Below are 14,374 nucleotides of genomic sequence, written 5' to 3'. Positions count from 1 at the left end.
AAAAGGAGAGCTGGTGAGTGACGGGAGTTCATGGAGAAGGAATACGATCTGTGTGAGTTATGTTCTGATTATGACTTTGTTGATAGGTCATTAACCCCATGGTTGCTTCCGTGTTGGCTAGTTAGATTCAGCTAAGGTGGGTAATGGCTTTGTTAGGATCCGCAGCGACACTAAGGTGTTCGTAGTGCGGTACCCTACTTGTGGGTAAAGTGTACAACCTCTGCAGAGTGTAAAATCTATTCGAATAGCCGTGTCCACGCTATTGGATAGGTTACGGCATGGTCACTTCAATAGACATTTTGGGATGGTTAGTTTTGTGGCGTGAATCGTTCTGAAAGTGTTCGGCAGTTGTGCCGTGAGCTACTGTGGATGTAGAGTCCGGTAGCATTAAAACTTGGATCCTTTACGTAGGATCAACCCTACTTATTATTCGATTACTACAGAAATATTTTAAGAAAACTCTTTTATCAAATGAACCCTTGCATGTGTAAAATCTTGCTTTATCGCAAACAAACCCTAGCCTTATCCTTGATATATCTTGTGCATGATCTTTATTATCCCCCTCCGTGGATGTGGTTGGACTTGTTGAGTATGTATGTACTCACTCTTACTTAGTTTTTACAGAGGAGAATCCGAACTTCATTCCTGAAGACGTCGAGTAGGTCGCCGTCCTGCACCCAACCTTGTCTGTGGTTCAGGGTCTCCACAGGAAGCTTACCATGGCGCAAGACTCTGATGTTATCTTAGATTTCGTTGGCACTTTAGTTTGACTTTTGATCCTTATGTTGTCCCTCATGATAGTGGTGCTTCATTGCTCGCTAACTCGACGGTTTTGTACGGTAATGAACCATCTGATGTAATAAATGTGTTATCAGCCTCCTGGGACTGATATTTGTATCACATTTAGTCACCTCTAATGAGGGGATGCTTCACGTTACCCCCGCCACGGCCACCGCTCGGTTCCCCGCCGCCCCTGCCGCGGTCGCCGCGCGGTTCCACGCCGCCCTGCCTCAGCTGCCGCCTAGCTCTGCATCGCCCCTCGCAGACGAACGTGAGACGGCAAATAAACATGAAAATGCCCTGCTTGGAAAGGGGATTTTAGGAAATAAATCCTTAGGATTTAGCAGAATAAACACTGGAAGTTCTAGAACATTTCCCCTCTTGCAAACCCGCATGAATTTGGAGGGATAGAATGAACCCGCATGTAGAGCGGATATTCCTCTAGAGGTCCGTCCCAACCCACCTAAATTTACATCCAAATATTGGGCTATCTGGGTTCGACCTGTTCCAACCCACTTCGACCCTCCAACCAAACGTATGCTAAAGCAATGGTCTAAATTTCGATAGCATTGAGGAATAAGTTAAATTTATAATGGCATTGAGGGTATCATGGCTTCCTTCGGTGCCATAAAATTTTACAAAATTTCCTCATTGCTACGGTTTCAAAATTTTATCCCTCCGTGCCGGTGCCAATTCCATTAGTAATCTTTTAGATTTTAACAGAACTTGAAGGGATGTAGCGTGATACCCACAGTGCCCGTATTTCAATTCCCCCACGCGCGGGGCGGGGAAGGGAAGGCCGTGTGCCGCGTGAGCTCCGCAAGCTCGCACGCATCCCATCCATGGAGCTAGCAGGGCGGGAGAGGCGGCGGAGGGGGTGCTCACCGTGGGCGGCAGAGCTTCAAGCAGCGGAGCAGCTTCGGCTATCGGAAAAACAGCGATTCGGGCTCGGGCAAGCTCGACCAGGGGCTGGGGTCGTGCGGCGAGGTCGACGGATGCAAGGGCGGAGCAGGCGGAGGTGGAGTTCGTGCGCGGCTGCTGCGCGCGCACGCTCTACCCGTGCCTCTGCCGTGCGGGGCTGGCCCCGCACGCGGCTTCCGTCCACTCCAGCCTCGCGCTGGCCTCCGCCAACCTCAAGCTCGCCGTCCTCTACCCGCTGGCCGCGCGAATCCCGCCGCCCGGCTCCACCGGGTTCTACGACTGCACCGAGGCCGTCGCGTCGGCCGCGGACCAAGCGGCGCGCGCGGCCAAGCGGCTGGGCGGGGTCGAGCAAGCCATGGGCCTTGAGGTGCTTTGGCGCGTGGACGACGCGCTCACGTGGCTCAGCGCCGCCATGACCGACGAGGACACGTGCACCGACGGCCTCTGGCCTTGGAAATCCGCGCCGGCGCCGGTGAGTGCCGAGCTGCGTGCTAGGGTGAGCCGCGCCAAGCAGTACACCAACATAGCTCTCGCGCTCGTCAACATGCTAGTTAGTAATAACCCAAGAAGTTTGCCAGATGCCGAAATCTTGGTTGCTTATCAGTTGTAACTTGCGATGTAACTTTCTCCCTTGAATGTTTTTTATAGTAGAGAATTACATTTGAGGTGCAAATGTGTCTTTTTCAGGTTACTTAACTGCAACATAACACCTTATAGACGGAATTGGTATTGAGGGGATAAAAATTTGAAGCCGTGGCATGGAGAGAATTTCGAAAAATTCTATGGCAAAAGGAAGCCATGTTAACTTCTTTGGTACTTAGGGAATTAGCTCAATTTTCTTCATTGAATGATGTGGCAATGCAATTTGCTGCTGCTTGGTGGGCTTAGATTGAGACATTGCGTGCACAAAATGTGCACGCATATTCAAAACATATGCGGCTGGCGCAAAGGCTTGTACTACAACAGTGAGTTTGGGGACTACTTCGCGCGTTGGTAACAGGTTGTTCGCTGCTCGCCGTAAAGTTTGCTAGCGGTGGCCACCGTGCCGGGGTGCCATCGGCCAGAGGGAAGTCTAAAAAGAACTGAGAGAGAGAGAGATATATATAACTCGACGGTGGCGAGCACGGCGGCGATGGCTGCTCGAGCACGGAGAACTCGATGGTAGTGAGCGCTTGCACACGGCGCCGTAGGAGGCGATGGAGAGAGGCACTGACAGACGAAATGGCGGCGGCTGCTTGATGGAAAGTTCGCTGGCGGTGGCCACTGTGACGGGGCGTTCGCGCTGAGAGAGAGAAGCAGAGCAAGATGAAAAGACAATAGAAATAGAAATATCGTTCGCTGCTCGCCGTAAAGTTCGCCGGCGGTGGCCATCATGCCGGAAAGTTCGCCGGACATGGCGGTACCATCGGCTAGAGGGAAGTCGAAGCATGTGTTTGGTTCGAAGGTTGAAATAGGTTAAGATAGGTCGGATCTAGACGAACCCGTATTTGGTTCTAAATGCACAAGGATTGAGTTCACGTGCAAGGAGAATATATCCCTCGGATGCGGGTTGAGACGATCCCTCCGAATTAGAGGGACCATCTCAACCCACTTTGACCCCGTTACGTGCCGTCTCGCGTCCGTCCTCAGGGGCATGGGCGAGGCCGAGCTCGCGGGCGGAGACACGCCGCCGCTAGCGTGTGGGGCGGGTGGAGGCGCGGGCGAGCACGCCGGCGCAGGGCCGGGCAGAAGCCGAGGCACGCCGCGGCCGGCTGAGGGGGCGGGCAGAGGCACGGGGCCGGGCGGAGCTCGCCGGCGCTGAGCGAGAAGAGGCACGGTGGCGGACGACTGCGACCGGCGCTGGGCGGGAAGAGGCATCGGGGCGGACCTCGGCGGTGCAGTGGCTCGGCAGAGGAGCGAAGCGAGGCGAGACGGAGGAGCGGGGCCCACGGTGGAGACAGGGGAGGGCGGCGTCGCGAGCGACAGCGCGGCCAGCAGGAGCTCGTGAGGGCTGCCGCGTCCTGCCCGGGAGGAGGAGCGCGGGGCGGAGCTCGCAAGGGTGGGCGGCCGTGTGGCGAGCGCGTGGGAGCGCACGAGCGGCAGCGCGGCCAGCAGCTCACGGGGGTGCGCGGCCGGTAGGGGCGAGTGCGCGCGAGGCAGGGGCGGCGAGGAGCAGGGAGCTCAAGCGGCTCTTAGGTAGAGGATGAGCACACGAAAAAAAAAAGGATGACATGTGGGGCCCGCGTATGGCTGTTGCTAGCGGTGTGAAATTAACATCCATTCCATCCCTATAAATCTCTCCAACCAAACAAAGAACTGGATTGAATTCATTCCTCTAACCACACATGGTTTGAACCCAACAATGGACCAAACCCATCTCCAAAACAACAAATACGAGCCATGTGCTCGCAAAACAACAAATACGGGCTGCCGGAAGGGAATACAAACGGTTGAAAAAGCGACGCACGAATCACGGCGCACAAACGTATGGTCCGCGGTAAAGAACGCCCGGCGCACGTGCGCTATGTGGTATTTTCGGTCCGCAGCGAGGTGTACAGTTGGAAGCCTGCCGTATGGACCAGACCAGTCAGTGCCTGCTAGCTCCCTGCTGGATGATTCTTGGCAACTTGTCTGTGACATGGATTCCTCCGAGAGCAGCGTCGTCCCGGGTTTTCAGCTCCTTCCCAGGCTTGGGGACAATTATTCACCCTTCCAGTTCCAGAAGCTTGACAGATCTCATCCCCACGCTAAGCTGTCATCCTACCGATGATGATACCACTTGCTGGTTCATGGTCAAGATGAAGCATTATTTTGATGCCGATCGAGGCCTGGGTGATTGCTGTAGACATGCACATGCATGTTGAATAACAGACTACAAGGGGTTTTGCCTACCTCAACAGCCAGCAGGATATCCAAACAAGATGGTGTGAGATGAGATCGCTATAGAAACACGACAAGGATGTTGCTACGTGCTGGTTGAGGACGTCAATTGTACACACTAGCTAGTGATCGATATATCTGATTAAATATTTGGCAGTAGTGTTGATGTAGCATTACCCTCTCGCTCTAGCTCAAGACGGCAAACCCCTCTAGTTATCCTTAGTCGTCGTCACACCCAAACAGTGAGCACAATATCAGGATCAGCTGCTGACCAACAAAAGGAAACGAGCAAAGCTCTGCTGTCCAAGTTCTACACATGCATGAGCTCAGTTAGGCACACGTAAAATTTGCACTGCATTATCACATCACGAGAACATGGATTTAAACGCAAGCTCCCCCTCCTCAGGGTCAAAATGCGCCTCAACATTCATCACCGAACTCGCTGGATTCACTTCCACAGGCCTGCTAAGCAGCTGCACTCCTTGCTTCCAGTACCTACTCTCTGAGCTCGACATCCACACGTAATGGCAGGAGGGCATCAGATTTCGTCGTGAATTCCAGGTTACATTGAATAGATATCAATGAGCGGTACCATATGGCTTTGCATAATCTTTACCTGGTCCGGTGCTTATCACAATCGAATTTTTCTCCTCAAGTACCCAGTCAATCCAAACTGCGAAACCATGACATATTCCATCATGGGCAAACTTGATCTGCAAGGTGGTATGAAAGGAGGAGTTCACAGACTGAAAAAAAGGCAGAAAAGTAGAAAATTACATATGCATTTCAGCCAAGTCTGCATCGCAGTGTATGATTAACTTGTTCAGAAAAAAAAATTGCTTCCATACTTGCCAAACAAGTGAAGAACGTCATTTATGTATCAATATGCAGCAGCAACAACAAAGCCTTTTGTCCCAAGCAAGTTGGGGTAGGCTAGAGATGAAACCCAAAAGGTTTAAGGATAAGAGAAACACAAAAGGGCACAAGACAGAAGGTAGAGTTAGGGGTAAACAGAAAAAGAAACAAAGGTCATGGTTTAGGCATGTTGATTGCTAGTCTCCAAGCGCTCCTATCCATAGCGCATTCCTTGGAGATATTCCACTCCTTAAGGTCTCTCTTAACCCACTCATCCCAAGTCAGTTTAGGTCGACCTCTACCTCTCTTTACATTATCGACCCGCTTTAGAACCCCACTACGCACCGGCCTCCGTTGGACATGTCCAAACCATCTCAACCGATGTTGAATCAATATGCATCTTTATGATTTTCTTATTATGTATCAATCCTGGTTTCACTACTAACATTGAACAGCAGAATCACACCCAAAAAGACATCAAGCGGACTGTGCATCAGGATCTAAATTACTGAAATCTCCTACACTCATTTTTCTCAATACTCACTAATTCAGCCAGAATACTCAGGCTAGTATTCAGATCTTGCAAATTTAAGTAACTAGCACAGCCAAAACAATCAATCATGATATACTTTATCCAGAAAGATTGAAATTGTACCTTTGTTTTGCCAAAGCAAGAATGAATAGGCTCAGAAAAGTTGAAGTCCATGAGAGAGTAGACTTTACTTAATTTCTGGAAATTTGACAGATTATCAGTTGCTTTTCAGTGAAACAATATTTGTTGTGTGGTTAGAATGTGGCAGTGATGGCACCTTGGTATAACCACATTGCCACACGTAATATGGCAGGCAAGGGCCTTGTTGCTCTCCAGGCAGATCACCACAGGCTCCAAAAGTATCATTAACAACCGAGTGATCAAAGCCCTCAACATCTTTAAGGCTGCAACGGCTCCTCCACAAGTCCTACAGTACAACAGTTATCAGAGAAAATAAAACTAAAAATTATTTGCCCAAGTGAAAATAATAGAGCTGAGAGAAACAAAAAGGGTGAATATATGATGGACTAACCGGAAGGGACATGGCACATAACCTTAATATTCCTTTACAAGGCATGATGAATGCATCCTCAGATATCAATGGATCAAGCAGAGTTCTTTCATTCCTAGAGTCAGGAAAACATGCTTCTTTAAAACTAGTGACAGACTGACAGTAAACAACGCAAAAACACAAAAAATAGTTTAAGATAAAATGGAAAAGCTTCAAGTTGCCCTTTGATGCGGACAGGAAAATTCCATATTGGTGAAATAAATTTGTTTCTCGACAAATCTCGTCAATATGGACGAGTGAAACTCTACAAGGTGGAGCACCCTGACTTCATCCAGTGCATACCAAGCCTCAAAATTTTGTCCTTCTCCTAAAACAGTTAACCCGGCTGGTATGGGTGGTTCTACAAGGTCGGTATATGCAACCATAACTAACCATGTGGGACTTAGACCACTACCTTAAGCCAAACATGGACCAAAATGGAAAATAAGTAAATAACAACTGGAAGCCATTAGATATGGAATGAAGCTTGATTTGATTGGTAATGATTAATAGGAGTTAAAGTATCTTACGAACCAGAAACGCAGATTTTGCCATGGCAGCATCCCTTCACTTCCATGGTAGAAAGGTTCGCCTACCACTAGATTAACCTAGAGCGATAAAGGATCAAAGGTCATTCATTATTCATAGAGACTATAATATGAATCTTGGAATTGAATGAGATGAGAAATATAGGACTTATAGCCTTTACCTTTTCATGCTTTAAGTCATTCATAGTTAGGGATGAGGCATTTTTACCAATGACTTTAATCCGGTCCATGGATAAATTATTTGCATCCGCAACAGCTCGAAGATAGTTGAAACCCTTGTCCCTAAGACCAGGAAACATACTAATAACTTTTGAAGATGGTAACAGAGAAGAAACTACGAGAGCTAGGAGCACGCTGTCATCAGCCACAATGCAGGTTGGAGAAGGCTTTCCACTCATCTGGGCAGAGAAACGTTAAACATGATAAAGTTAAGGCGAGGAGATGCACGTGATAGGATAGCTACAAATAGTTGAACGATAAAAAAGTCTACAAACTGGAAGGTTGTGTGAGCTTTTGAATGCTAGGATATCCCAATATTTCTTCCGAAGTTACATCGAGCAATCATAGCACAATGCAGAAGTTCATGGAAAAAACTAGTCGGATAAGAACATAATTACACCCAAGTAAATCGTGGGGTACTTACCGCATTTCTAACTGCACCTATCAATGCTGATCTCCAAGCTTTATCACCATAAAGTGCTATCCTTTCTGGCAACAATGTTAGATGGTCATTTTTGGGGCTTCTACTGCTTACTTGATCATTCATATTCAAGCGATATGAGATACTAGTTTGGTCATGGCTAGCTCTCAAAGAAAGAGTTTGATCTTTCATAGCAGGAGTCCCTGTCCCTTGTATAAACCAGACACACTGCTTCCAATGATCACACCAGTCGTTCATGCCTAGCAAATGAAATAAGGGGTAAAATGATGTAAAAAAAACTTAAAACATTCAAAGTACCCCCAATATATTATATTATTACCCTTCAACCAGGTTATTCAATTCCACTTCTAGAGAGATAAATGAACTAGGTGAAGTCTTGGAAGCTTCACATGGAGAAAATGCCAATTCAACAGTCTACTTCAAAAAAGATTTGTACATAAAAGAATCGAACAAAAATTGAGGAAGGAGATGTGGTGTAATGTCTACTCTAATAAAAAAACATCATATGCGAAATCACATCGTTTCTGCAAGATGATAGATTGCATCTGTACAATATGCAATACGAGTGTACCACCATGCAGACATAGTGACATGGTGCTTTTTTCAAAAAAAAATACAGGCATAGTGCCTACTGCATTTCAGCACTGTGTTGGTTTTGTGCCAATGAAAGTTAAACATCCTAAGCAGCAATAGATTACCAGCTCTACATGTTGGGCAAGGCATTCCAAGTATAAGAATCAGTCAACGGAATTCTGTTGAATAGATGCAGAACAAGAAATATCACACAAAGTGAGAACCACAATTGTTTTACAAACCATGGACACATTGTGGTAAATCCACACCACTCGATTGTCTCACCCATCGAGGAGCAGTTGAGTAAAAGACTGATCCAGCAGAATCCAGTTGAAGCACCCACCTGCAATAGAAGACAAAAAATCAGAGATATTTTAGGAGAGTAGAGAGACAACAAGATTTTGTGCTTACCATGAAATAATAGCATGAGCATGTCCATCAGCAGTAGCTTTTATCTCGATCTTTGTTTCATGATGACTATCTGGTCGTTTCCAAAAGTCAAATTCAAAAACTTTGAAGGGTTCTGACAGCTAAAGCAAATGAATTAGGAATTGGAACAACACTTTCATGCAACATGTGAAGGAAAACTGCCTACCAATCGTATTTCATCTGCCAGTGCATCACATTGCATCGCATGTTGTTGTGGCTTCACAGAAAGAATATTTTCTGTCCCGCTAGGAGTAAGCCGCACGCCATCTTCAGCATTTGCTTCACTGCTGTGCAGATCATGCATCTTCCACAAGAATGTGCTCTCAACTAACTAGGATACCAAACACCAACATGTTGACATTGATTTAACAGGAAGGAGTTATTGGGAAGAACTTATATGATATATTCAAAAGGCAGCAAGCGCTACTAACCACTCCATATGTAGTAGCTCCATACGGAACTGTCTTTGGATTTTTCACCAATAACTCGTCATGCGCGTGCTGTAGAGTAGGTATGAGACCCTCACCCAAGAGCTCAGAATCAAGAATTTCACTTACCTGCACAAACCGGAGAGGTGCTAAATCAATTGATTTCCTTAATTGTGTTTTTGCTACTATCAGAGCAGGGAAAATGGCATGACAGTTGAGCTGAGAGGGAAAAAAAGTGATTACCAGTATATCAGCTCGAGAATCAAGCTCAACCCCAACTCTGAGCTCATCTGAACGCTTGTGAAAGACTTTGACCTTGTTTTCCATGGCATTGGCTCTGAGCACCCTCCGTGTTAGTTTTCCCATTGGAAGGTAGGCCTCGCATGCCGACACGCTTCCCCTGCTGCCTTCACCTCCAACAGCTGCCAAAGCTCGCGCAGCCATCATGGACAGCAACCCAGTCCCAGCTCTGGATCCATACTTGGGGCATTAGCTTCCTTGGGAACATTTGGGGGCCGAAAGCAGTAAACGGAGGCAGACTCACCCGATGTCGAGGACGCGGGAGGTGGGGTCCATGACTGTGGCTTCGATGGCGTGGCGGTACGCGCGGTTGCGGGCGGCGTCGTTGAGCATGTCGAGGTAGGAGGTGGCGGCGAGGAGCTGCTTGTGGTGGACCGGCGCAGGCGCCTCTGACTCCGCCTCGTCGACGATGAGCCACTCGGAGTCGCCGGTGAGCGGATTGAGGCGGAGCTGGAAAGCGCGGGTGGGCTCGGAGGAGGCCATCCGGCGGCGGAGGAGCAGGCGGAGAGCGGCGGGCGGTGGGCGTGGCGCGACGCCGAGAAGGAGGCAGCTCGGCATCAGGAAGTAGTTGCTCGGCGGCGGCCTCAACTCGCGATGAGGATCAGATGGGCCTCGGCGCTCCAATCAGAGCCCAAATTAAACCAAACGAACTCCTACTCGGCCCGGTCCGGTTTGGCCCATTCACGGCCGTTCATTTTCAAACCAAGATTAGGGGCTCTCCCCTCCCGTCCTCGCATTCGCCGCCGCCGCCGCCACAACATATCTAGGGTTTCGAGAGGGAGAGATCAGCGCCATGTCGAGGGGCGTGAGATCGGAGGGGCTGGCGTGGTCTTCCTCCGAGTTGCTGAAGTTGCGCGACGAGCTTGAGGAGCAGGTGCCGGGTGACGGCGCCATGTGCCGCGTTGGCATCACCGAGCGCCCCCACAAACCCGAGCGAGCGGTGGCGGGTACCGCACCCCTCCTTAAAAATATTTTTATCCATCCTAAAAAATTTAAAATCTTTTTTGCAGTAGTGACGATTATATTTTGTGTGAGGAACACGGGTAGCCAAGTCTAATTGTCAACACTCTCCTAATCAATAGCTGTAATGTGCTCATGTCAACACTCTCCTAATCAATAGCTGTAATGTGCTCATGTGATGGTTAAAGCAAATATCTCAATTGGAAGTTGGAACAACCAATTAAATAACACATTCTGAAAATGGCAAACTGTCCAGATCAAAGATCTGAAATCAAACATGAATGTTCAGTAATCAGTACTGCATCCATTTTTTTAGTAGCCACTTCGCTTACTTTCAAATTCAGCTTTGCATTCTTACTTGGCATAGAATTTTGACCGGACATGTGCATCCATTGATAGTTTCAAGATCAACCCATTTTGTCCTATGAAAGCATTTATATATGTGGGTACGTAATTTTTACACAAAGTATTATGGAATTTTTGCATGGTGTTCTTCTATCAAAATTATGACCCATCCTAGGTTGTTTCTGCAACCAAAAAAACTGAAATGTAAAAATTCTCCTCCGATTATTTTGTTATGGAATGTGCATACTACCAAAAATCATTATTTTACAGGATCTATTAATTATGTTTCTGGCGCATTCAACAATGACATTATCTATCTTGTTGTTACACATTATTTTCAATCTCTTTAGCACATCGCCTAATTTATGGTCCTATATTTGTCAGTCCAAGAAAGATTATGTAACCTTATGCTCTGTTTGAATTATTCATAAACTCACCAGTAAGATTTTTCTAGGACAAGGTGCTTTACCTGTATAGTGCTCAAAGTACAGGAATGACATCATTCTAACATATTTTTTCCATTTTCCAGTAGGTACAACTGCACTGTACTTCCATGTCATGGTAGTAGGAACAACTGTTCAGAGTTGAGGCAGCGTTGCCTATCTTTTCACTACGGTATTAAAACCAACATCTTCCTACCCTGACTCCCTTGCTTTGCCATTCTGAATCCTCGGTTGCTTGCTGGTGTTCCTCTCCTATTTGTGAGTGTCTTCCTTCTCCACCTTTTCCTTTCTTCTGATCTTATGATTCCATTTTTTTCTTTACTCACCATTGTGAAGCAACATCTTACATGATCAGTAGCAGGTCACTATTGATTAGAGGCTTTCTGAATGAGCAGTAAATTACAGCATTGAGGAACATACTACAGGAAAGGTTAGTGCAGTAATTAGTGCAGCATCTATCTTATTTCATTCACCAGTGCTAAGTTAACATGGATTCGAATAATACTATTTCTACATGAATCTAACTCATCCCTCTCATATTTTTGGAATTTTATCCTTTTCCCCCTATTTTCTCCCATATTTTTTTTCACAATTGATGTAAACAATGGTGATCCGAGAAGTATTTTCATGGCACTAAAAGATGTAACATAACTGTTTTCCAGTAGAATGATTACTGGATAGTTTAATCATGTTGATTTTCCATACATGCACGAATTTTAGTCCTTAATCTTTATTGTTTCTAGAACCAATAAAACTATAGCGCATGGCGTCAATGATCAGTTACCATTCCAGAATAATAGTTGGCCTTTATCTTGTTGTGTTGTTCTATCAATGTGCCCTTAAATTTATTTTGCTTTGGTCACGCATGTCCTTTGGTGCAGTGCAGTTACTATCATTTTAATGTTAATTTTATGAAACATTGTAGGATAGGGCTTATACTAATGTATGTTCCAATAAAATGACATTGCAGAGGAGATATGGAGGAGGGGAATCAGGTTTTGTACAGGGATGCATACCTGGGAGAAGTTCAGAGAAATGCAAGGACACTGGAAAAAATCAGATTTCTAATGGTTGCTACTCTCTGTTGACTTGATCAAAATTTCCCTGTTTCAGCAATCAAGAGGATCTTGGAAGTTGCATATTGTGATCGAGGAGCAGTGAATGTAATTTCTCAGGGGAGCAGCAACTTTATGTTTATATTCTCCAATGACCTTGATGCAACAAATGCTTATGCAGAGCTACATGACAAGGTCATAGGTGACTTTCTAGGACCAATATTGCGGTTCAAGATATGGCACCCAGCAGATGAATTTGGATATGATGTTGCTGATCATCATGGCTACATCTCTATACAAGGGTTACCTCTCCACCTATGGAAGAAGGATGTCGAGGAACACATCTTGCATCCTTATTGTGCTGTCAGTGAAGCTGTGGATCATACAAAGACTAGGAGTGACCTTTCAACCTATGCATGCTTTGGTTGGAGTCAACAGAAAGTTGCAATTCCAAAGATCATCTCTTTAAAGGTTGTCAAGAAAATTGCTGTAGTGCAGCAGCAGCAGTTCAAGGAGGTTGCTACCTACAATATGATAATAGAAGCGGCTGGATTTCTGTGCGACCAAACAACATACTGCTTCTGCAACCTCGACAACATAAATACCAGATACTAGACTATATGATCCTGATGACGCCTAGTCATTTATCACTGAGGTGGACAGCAATCAAGATCTGCTAGAGGAAGTCAGCTATGGAATTCTTGCTACTGCATCCACAGATAACCATGGATATGGGCAGAGAGAAATGCAGGAAATAGCATCAAGCTATCTCGAATCCTATGTGAAGGTTCACAAAATTAGCAAGACACAGTTTATCATGCTGCCATCAGATAAGTGTGCTGCTCCAATTGTCAGTGGAGTTCTTCTCCAAATATCTGAATTTAAATTCCCAGCAGTAACTTTCAGTCTAGATCGATGGAGCGACAGTAATATGTCTGTTTTAGAGACCTTGCAGTTCAAAATTGATGTTACTTTAAATTGGATTCCAGCTCACCTATGTGTACCAAAAAATTTTGGTTTTCCTTTAAGACCATATTGTTCTATGGAGGTGTATGATGGTCCTCAGCCTATTCTGACAACATGTGAGAAATTTAAATGCACTGCTTGGACAAACGATGTCAAGAATTTGCCAAAGAGGATAATGACTGCTCTGTTGAGCAAATCACCGGAGAGAATTATACATCGACAGATCTTAGAACAACACAGATACTTATCGATGTTGTTATTTCATATAGGAATGAAATTGGGTAAGATCTGCTAATTACTATTCTTTACATGCAGACCTAATCTTTCGGTAGCACACCTTACAATCTTTAATTTTCAATCAATCTCCTCACGCAGCAATCTTCCAATATTCAATAATTGAGCTGGGGAACGTTGTTCTGAAAATACAAGGATCTTTTGTAGGTTAGCTAATACAATCTTTATAAATCTCATATGCAATATACCATATATTTTCATAGATTTGATAAGCAATGGCTTATGCTTTCTGAAAACAGGGATATGCCAATTATGAACAGGCAAGTAGAACTGTCAATGGCAACTTGGCTCCATGGCTTAACATCATTTGGCGAAGCAAGTGTTCGGAAATTCATTTTGATGGAATGACTGGCGGCTTGAGTTAACAGCTCACTATCATCTACTGAAAGCAGAATTCACGTGTTGATTTTGACGGAGCGACTGCAGTTTCCTCGACAGCTATGGCTTTTGTTTCATTGACTCTCTAGATGCCTGTTCTTGGAGTTTAGGAAAGAGTTATGTGTTTTCGACAATATTGTCCACTGTGTTGGCAGGTACCAGTATCCTGAGACAAAGAATGAGTAACGGTCCAATATGCCTTTTTCATATGTTATCAATTTTTCTGCTTTACAAACATCATTGACCCTTGCCATTTTACCATTTCTATGATGACGGATAGCGATGGCGGCGTGCATCAAATGTGTCATCCAGTACATCTGTGCTTTTACTTTCGTTTGGAATTTTGGCTGGCGGTTAGCGATCTATAACATGCGTGTGCAGTCACATAGAAATGTGGAAAAAAGGTCTGAAATATTTAAGGACGCTTAAACGGATAAACGGATAACTATTTAGTTGAACATTACACAACACATAAAATGATTCATGTGCATCCACCA

General features: G+C 45.6%; 2 protein-coding genes and 1 long non-coding RNA gene across 4 annotated transcripts; 2 read left to right on the top strand and 1 right to left on the bottom strand.

Moving 5' to 3' along the window:
* The first annotated feature begins 924 nt into the window (after positions 1-924).
* Positions 925-2,311, top strand: LOC112892847 (21 kDa protein-like). The gene is made up of 2 exons (XM_025959955.1): positions 925-1,051; positions 1,605-2,311. Exons 1-2 carry the CDS (start codon positions 925-927, stop codon positions 2,309-2,311), a joined length of 834 nt encoding a protein of 277 aa, XP_025815740.1.
* A 2,361-nt stretch (positions 2,312-4,672) lies between these two features.
* LOC112893952 (protein arginine N-methyltransferase 7-like) lies at positions 4,673-10,084 on the bottom strand. 2 transcript variants are annotated; one of them, XM_025961491.1, is made up of 14 exons: positions 9,681-10,084; positions 9,380-9,605; positions 9,140-9,265; positions 8,875-9,039; positions 8,691-8,809; positions 8,522-8,622; positions 7,689-7,945; positions 7,207-7,443; positions 7,032-7,105; positions 6,480-6,573; positions 6,225-6,374; positions 6,071-6,145; positions 5,177-5,306; positions 4,673-5,062 (listed from the first exon to the last, which is right to left on the bottom strand). In XM_025961491.1, exons 1-14 carry the CDS (start codon positions 9,992-9,994, stop codon positions 4,926-4,928), a joined length of 2,205 nt encoding a protein of 734 aa, XP_025817276.1. In that variant the 5' UTR covers positions 9,995-10,084; the 3' UTR covers positions 4,673-4,925. The 2 variants fall into 2 exon arrangements, with proteins under 2 accessions (XP_025817276.1, XP_025817277.1); XM_025961492.1 differs by having other exon boundaries at positions 4,804-5,062; positions 5,177-5,273; positions 9,681-9,994.
* Positions 10,085-10,180: 96 nt separating this feature from the next.
* Positions 10,181-14,115, top strand: LOC112893953. Its single transcript, XR_003228923.1, has 5 exons — positions 10,181-10,383; positions 11,271-11,614; positions 12,155-13,486; positions 13,581-13,646; positions 13,739-14,115. It is a non-coding gene; the product is annotated as an uncharacterized LOC112893953 (long non-coding RNA).
* The last annotated feature ends 259 nt before the right edge of the window (positions 14,116-14,374 follow it).

This window comes from Panicum hallii, chromosome 5 (genome assembly GCF_002211085.1).
Source record: "Panicum hallii strain FIL2 chromosome 5, PHallii_v3.1, whole genome shotgun sequence".
NCBI classification, from domain to species: domain Eukaryota; kingdom Viridiplantae; phylum Streptophyta; class Magnoliopsida; order Poales; family Poaceae; genus Panicum; species Panicum hallii.
This window is presented reverse-complemented; position numbering and strand designations above follow the sequence as displayed.